Raw genomic sequence first — 7,751 nt, 5'->3', positions numbered from 1 at the left:
TATTTTCATCTTAGCACTTGGACTGATGTGGTTGTCGTTGACAAGTCTGCCTAATGACCCATCTTCTTGAGATGCATCCACACTGTGGGGTTAGGCAAAAAAGTATTAGCTTAACTAGTTAGTTAGGAAGCTTTTTTTTTCATAAATCAAAAGCAATGTGTAATTTAATCTTCAGGCTGTCATGATAAACTCTGGGTCTCCGCTCACATTCTTCTTTTGTTATGAGTTTACCTCTGTATTCCAAAAGGAAGTCTCCTTTTTGGAATGGAACAGTCGTGAAAATGCCCCGACCTGAATTGCAGAGGCATACCAAGTGAGTGACAAAAGACAAAGTGACAAACTCCAAATCTAATCCAAACTAAAGACCAACTTACCTTTGAAGGCATTTATGTAGTGGATATCAAGTCCCAGTTTGTCCCTTCCAGCAGAAACATGACAGACTGCATCCTCCCGTGGAGGAATGCGTCTCCTTCGCATGTTCTCCTGTACGTTTTGATTGGCTGCATTACCAAAGCATATAAAGTATTACGATTATCGTCATCATTGTCATCATCATCAGTAGTAGCAGAACTAGCAGTAGTGTAGTTTACAGCATAAACACAGCTGACTTATTCATAGTCCTAATTTATGCCTTCTTTTAAAATGTTAAAGGCCTAGTACTCAAAATGGCGACATGTGACATTTCTGTAATGGCGACTGCAGAGAGTGATACAAGTACTGAGAAAGCTTAGGCATCAAAACTGTAAGAAGTTTTTTCTTCAGGCATATAAATAAATACACGACTAAATACACTTATACCCTTGCTTTTATTTTAGGGCTGTCAGCAGAATGGACAGACATTGGACAAACTGCCCGAAATTAGCTAACAGCGACATCAGGGATTTTGACTCAGACTGCGCTGGTTTAATTGTTAATCGCGTTAGTCGCGATGTCGGCATTAACACGTTTAAGCCACAATAATGCTTTAACACCGAGTAAATCCTAACACGGGTTAGCCCGCTTTTGACGCGGTTAGTCGTCAGCCCTATTTTATTTACTCAATGACAAACGCTGGGGCCGTTTTACTTCTTCAAAGACTCACTAACAGTCCATAAAGCATAAATTAAACCAGTTTAATATAGGCCTGTGCACCTATAATTTCATATAGTATTAAAGTCATGGTGCATTTTACATTAAAAAAGGCTTACCTTTGTGTTTTTAATCCGTCTTCGTATTGCCGTCGACATACACTTGTTAAAGGGCACGCGCGCGAAAGTTGTGGCGCCGTTTCCTGTAGGTACCGCCTATATATATAGCCTACCAATCACAATGACTTCCGGCCGTGTGTATTGAAAATGTGTATTAAATTGCAGTACCTACACACATCCACTCTAACTCGAAACGTCGCTGTGCAATACACTGGAATACACAAAAATCAGGTGAGGGGTATAGGTGGACTTTTAAGAAAATCAGAAAATCTTTTAATTATAGTTTAATAAATGAATTTACACTACAGTTTAAGCAAATACAGGTCAAAAGATAAATAATGACCTCATAAGAAGTAGAAAAAATTATTATTTAGACACTTAAAAATGCATTTACAAGTCATGTTTTAGGGGGACACATGAATACACAGCAAAAAGTCGAAATGTCCCCGGAGCCCAGGTACAGCGCAGGTCAAATGTCAATCCATACCACATAGACGCACTCACACACACACACACACACACACACACACACACACACACACACACACACACACACACACCACAAGCGCACACAATATAACCTTACATAAGAATATATAACCTTTGTTTGGCTCCAAAATTTTACAGCCCTACAGGAATAAATCTAAAAAAATCATCAATTCATCAGTGGAAAAAAATAAAAAAATGAAACTAGTTGTAAACCAATTACATAAAAAGAGCACTGATCGAAAGAGCGTCCATTTAATATTGGAAAATTATTTGGTGATGAGTATATTATGAGTATTATGAGTGATAACCTTAGTGTGTGAAATTTAAATTTACTGCATTGAGGTAAAGCAGGACAACCACAGAGATGAGTTGACTGTCAGAGGCCATTAGAAAATAATTTGTAACCTTCACCAAAGCTGTTTCTGTCTTGTGATGAGCTCTGAAACATGACTGAAACTGTTCAAATAAACAATTTCTCTGACGATTAACAGTTACATATTTTACAACTATTTTTTACAATTACGACAATTTTTGAGATAACAGTAAGGTTGCCTATTAGTCTATTAGCTAAAACATCTAAGTGAAGAGATGGTCTTCTAAGTACTACTTCCAGCTTAGAGGTCTGTGGTACACAACCGATTAATAGTGTAATACTGAAATATATCTAACATTCATTTAGAAACTTCTTTTTATTATAGTTATTTTTAGACTGTTTTTTCCTGTATTTGATTATGTGAATTTAGAAATTCAGTAAAATATATTTACTGGCTATATTATAAAATGTATTTAATTCAAATGTTTACTTTCATGTGAGGTAATTAAAGCAAAATCCTTTAAACTACTCTAAAGAGTTACAAGATTTGACCATTATATCTCCATAAAAAAACTGCTCATTTCGCAATAGTCACACCACATAATGAAATTCAGAATCACATAAACCTACATATAAATCAAACGGAAAATATATACTTTAGTCAGACCTACAATTTTTTGGTGATGTCAATCCATATGTTTTCAATATGCATTCTGAACCCTATTTCATTTACAGAGGGCTGCAATACAGATAAAAAAAACCTCGGCATGTTAATTCTCTCACTTCCTTATGTACTTGTCCTCATGTCAAACTACTTCCTCCATATTTTCAGTTATCTTCATACATAGTCTCAGCTTTTGGATTTGATTGTGAGAACCAATAAATATGAAATCACAGTATAAAATTATGAACACATTTCTTTATTCAGAAATCTATATGGGAAAAGTGATATCAGACAGGTAGGATCTTGCTATTTTCTTACTTTCATTTAGAATTTTAAATAATGATCCGCTCTCTGTTGCACAAGGAAAAGGCCCAGTTTTTGAATCTCACACTATGACCACAGAAATCTGTGATATTATAATACAAAAGAGAAAAAGCTATATATTTTTGGTTTTCATTCAATCAATCATTTCAAATGTCCTTAAACTGTATATGAAGAAACAATATTATGAATAGGAGTAATGATAGTAATATTTTTTAATGAATAATCCAAAAATTACTGAACAGAATCACATGCTTTGAATAGCTGGAGAAGTTTATCAGTTTTTACACTGAAAAGAAAATGTCTCAGAAATGATAGGTCTTATTAAAGACCTACCAAAGATCAGATATCATTTAACACCTCTTAAATAAACACTAAAAAACAATTTTTAACAAAAGACTATAAAAGTCTACAATAGTTTACATTAGTTCAAGAGAACAACCTTTTGAGGTTTTTAGAGATTTCTTTCATTTTTAGTCCATATATTATTGGATTGCAAAGAGGGTTATATGTTATAAATTGCAATGTCATTATAAAACGTGCAGTTTTAGGAAACTCTGATTCCAGTCTAACTATAACCATATCGTACGTAAGCAAACAAGAATAGTTAATTAGAACTAGCACATGAGGCAAACAGGTTTGTGCAGCTTTTTTTCTGACATTTCCACAACTCTGATAGGCAACTATAATTATCTTTATGTATGTAAAAAGTATAAAAAACATAGGAGAAAGGGCAACATTAAATAGAACAACCATACCATATATAGATAATTCTCTTGAATTGACACAATAAAGATGGTTGACCGAATTGTTACAAAAAATACCTTTCAGAGTAAAGTTACAGAATGGTGTATTTGCATTTCCTGCTATTGGCACTGCAACCTGAATAGCAGGTAAAAACCAGCACAAAAGCAGGAAAATATTGACTCTTGTTCTTCTCATTATAGAAGGATATTGCAAAGGTTTACATATAGACACATATCTGTCATAAGCCATAGCTGACAGCAGTAAGAATTCTGAACTGCTTAAAACATAAAACATGAATACTTGAAAAAGACAGGCGTGATACAAAATAATCTGTTTTTCAGATAAGAAGTCAATCAAAAGCTTCGGGTAGATGACAGTGCTCAAAACAACAGAATTCACTAACAAAGCAGCAATGAAAATGTACATAGGCTCATGAAGGCTTTTTTGAACTATGATGACCCACACAATAGTGGAATTGCTGCAAATTATTAGACCGTATACCATAAACATAATTACAAAATAAATATATCTGTATTTCTCCACTTCCACATGACCACCAAAAGTTATATATGTTATATTCATTTCAGCATTCATGAAAATCAGATATTACAAACTAAAATTTTAAACAGGCAGAATGTTTAAAACTAGTACATATAAAATATTATTATTCATAGATACCTAAACTTGGTGTGTGTTCATCTTTAGAAAGTGAACTGTTCAAATCAGACCAAATATGTGATGAAATGAAACTTCAAGCTCCATATATCTCATTCAACTCTCCACAAAGACCTATTACCATGTTCAACCTCTGGAGACATAAGCCGACAGTGGTTAGCCCTTACTTACACGGGTACATTTTCTGGCTCCTCCTCTTTTACTACATACATACGTGGGTATTAATTGAAAAACAAATTTTAAAGAAGAAAAAATTAGTTGACCGGCAGAAATGATAATAAAATAACAACAAATATAGTCCTATATTTAAATATGTAATTCTGTTCAGGCTAAGAGAATTTCATGTAGATCGACATCATGCACACTGCAATGCAATGTGGGGAGAAAAAATAGTTAATGCACTTTAAGATAATTTCTGTTTCTGTTTTCTTTTTTCCTATTTCCATTGTGTTTTGTGTGCTTTTACAGCGTTTTTCTTATTGCTGGTGTTTTCTTAAGTTGCAGTCCGTTTGGCCTCTCAGGGCCACTGTAACAATTCCATAATTTACACAAATTTACTTTAGAGAATATAATTATTTGACAAATTTATAGAACAGTGAGGGTTCTTTTTAGAACACACCAATTTTTTCAATTATTTATTCCAATTCAAGTCTTTCAAGTCCAATAAATAGCTTGAAAGGTTACAAAGGTAAGTGATGAACTCCAAGAGGTTAAAAAAAAGGTAGGGTTTCCCAAAATCCTGTGTTGCAGAAAGTAGTGTGTTGCACAAAAAAGGTGAGAAAAAAGCAATTAACAGTGGAAGAGAGACAGACCAGCATAACACTTAAAAATTTAGGTCTTTCCTACAAAGAAATTGCAAAGAAAGTCAAGGTGTCAGTAAGTACGGTTCCCTTCACCATCAAAAGGCACTCAGAAATTTGGGGCAAACTCTGACAGGAAGAGGTCAAGCAGACCCCAAACCACAACTGAATCAGAGGACAAGTTCCCTAGAGTTAACAGCTTGCATGATAAGTGGTTCAATGGACAATAGCTTCAAGCACAGCTTAGTAGTAAGCTGTAATAGTAAGCATGTCTCCATTTCAACTGTGAAGAGAGGACTTCGAGCTGCAGGTTTGACAGGACTAGCTGCAGCCAAAAAGCCATTGCTAAGACATCAGAATAAGACAAAGAGGCTTGCCTGGGCCATGAAGCAGACTACTGAAGACTGGAAGAAGGAATTATGGACTGATGAATCATAATTTGAAATACAGTACATCACGTAGGATCTTTGTCTTCTCTGGGCTACTCCATTTTGGGGCTGCCAGTGTCGATTATCTGTCTCCACCTCACTTCATTTTGAGCAAGATCCTCTGTCACACCAACCCTCCACATATCCTCCTTCACTATATCCAAGATCCTTCTCTGTGAACTTCATTTTTGTGTTCTGGCTGTTAGCTCCACATTCAACATCCCCTTTCCATCCTTTTATATCCACTATCCCTCCTCATCACATGTGCAGATCATCTCAATCTTGAATCTCTAGCTTTGCCTCCAAACTGCTTAACTTGACCTGTCCTTCTAAGATACTCATTTCTAATTTTGTTGCTCCTGGTCATTCCCAGTGGAAATCTTAGCATCTTCAACTCTACCATTTCACCTTCTGTCTTTTTTATCAGAGCCACCATCCCCAAAACATACATCAACTCTGCACTCTCTTCTCACCTGTCTTGGGTAGTGCCCATTGCTTTGAATGGTTGATCCCCTGTATTTAACTTATTTATCCTTGTGATTTCTTACATGTTCACCTTTCTCTCTCTTATTTACACACATGTATTCTGACTTTTTTCTACCGACTTTCATTCCTCTTCTAACCAGTCTATACCGCCATCTCTCCAGACTGTCTTCCAGTTATTCTCACTACACATCACAATGTCATTTGCGAACATTGTAGTTCATCCTGCCTTGCCCCATTTACCAACCTACCTATTCTTGTTAACAAGAAAGTGGCTCAGAGGTGATCCCTAGTGCAACATCCACCTTGGCTTGACCATTGTCTTGATGTTTTCCAAAAATTGTTTTCAAAATCTTTGATTAAATTAAATAGCAAAATGTTCCTTTAGAGTTCTTTGAGCGCTTTCTTTTTAGCACCACTCCTGTGGGTGGTGGCCTGTAAGCTCATCACATGCAGGAGGTGCCGTCTCCTGTAGTCCCACCACGCGCAGTAGGTGCCATAGGGGTCAGGTGCAATGTGTGCTGGGCAGCAGCCAGGGGCAGAGACCCTCAACTCTCACTCTGGCAGAGCTTCAACAGCATTCCTAGGGAGGTTGGAGACATTGAGTCCAAACGGACAATGTTCAGCACCTCCATTACTGAAGCTGCTGTACTGAGCTGCGACCACAAGGTGGTTGGTGCCTGTCGTGGTGGTAACCCCTGGACCAGATGGCAGGCACCAGAGGTAAAGGGAACCATGAGGCTGAAGAAGGAGTCCTCTTGGGCTTAGTTAGCCTGTGGGACTTCAGAGGCAGCTGATAGGTACTGACGGGCCAAGCGGAACGTGGCTTGGGCAGTGGCTGAAGCAAAACTGGGTGCGAGAGAGTTCGGAGAGGCCATGGAAACAGACTTTCAGACTGCCTTGAAGAGATTTTGGCTAACCAACAGCAGCTCAGGAGGCAAAAGCGGTGCTCTACTTGCACTGTGTAGGGGTGGAGGTGCTGACTTCGACTGAGGATATTGTCGGGCAGTGGAAGGAGTACTTCAAAGACCTCCTTAATCCCACTGAGACTTTAGGTACAAGGGGGATGCCTTGTCTATGTCCAGGAAAGAGGTCACGAAGGCAGTTAAAAAACTCCTTGGTGGAAGGCCCCTTGGGGTTACCCTGAGTTCCTGAAGGCTCTCAGTATTGTAGGGCTGTCTTGGTTCAAGGGGCCTCTGGATTGGCAAACCGGGATGGTGGTTCAAATGTTCAAGAAGGGGGACCAGAGGGCATGCTCCAACTATAGGAGGATCACACTTCTCTGCCTCCCCGGGAAAGTCTAGTCTAACTCCAGGGTGCTGGAAAGGAGAGTCGGTTCATTAGGCAAACCTCGAATGCAGGAGAAACAATGCAGTTTTTGTCCCAGTCCTGGAACCTTGGACAAGCTTAACCTCTCGAGGATACATGAGGGTGCATAGGAATCTGCCCAACCAGACTATATGTGTTTTTGGATTTGGAAAAGGCATTTTGGTATACTGTTGGAGGTGCTTAGGGAGTATGGGGTATCTGGCCCAATGCTACAGGCCATTTGATCCTTATACACCTGTTGCAAGAGCTTGGTCCCCATAGATGGCAATAACTTGCATTAATTTCTCCTGGGTGTTGCACTTCGCCAGGGCTGCC

General features: G+C 38.1%; 1 protein-coding gene and 1 long non-coding RNA gene across 2 annotated transcripts; both read right to left on the bottom strand.

The window, feature by feature from the left end:
• Positions 1–203: 203 nt before the first annotated feature.
• LOC146690329 (uncharacterized) lies at positions 204–1,728 on the bottom strand. Its single transcript, XR_014915615.1, has 3 exons — positions 1,188–1,728; positions 375–500; positions 204–291 (listed from the first exon to the last, which is right to left on the bottom strand). It is a non-coding gene; the product is annotated as an uncharacterized LOC146690329 (long non-coding RNA).
• A 1,675-nt stretch (positions 1,729–3,403) lies between these two features.
• Positions 3,404–4,318, bottom strand: LOC146690328 (olfactory receptor 6N2-like). Its single transcript, XM_085434922.1, has one exon. The coding sequence runs from the start codon at positions 4,313–4,315 to the stop codon at positions 3,404–3,406; it is 912 nt and encodes a 303-aa protein (XP_085291048.1). The 5' UTR covers positions 4,316–4,318.
• Positions 4,319–7,751: the final 3,433 nt, after the last annotated feature.

This window comes from Copadichromis virginalis, linkage group LG16 (genome assembly GCF_057382275.1).
Source record: "Copadichromis virginalis isolate Kocher_CV1m ecotype Utaka linkage group LG16, C_Virginalis_male_GT1.1, whole genome shotgun sequence".
In the NCBI taxonomy this organism is placed as follows: domain Eukaryota; kingdom Metazoa; phylum Chordata; class Actinopteri; order Cichliformes; family Cichlidae; genus Copadichromis; species Copadichromis virginalis.
The sequence above is the reverse complement of the archived record's forward strand: the minus strand, read 5'-3'. Positions and strand labels throughout refer to the sequence as shown.

Coding starts and splice junctions, on each gene's coding strand:
- LOC146690328 (XM_085434922.1), bottom strand. CDS start 4,315: ATGAATGCTGAAATGAATATAACATATATAACTTTTGGTGGTCATGTG.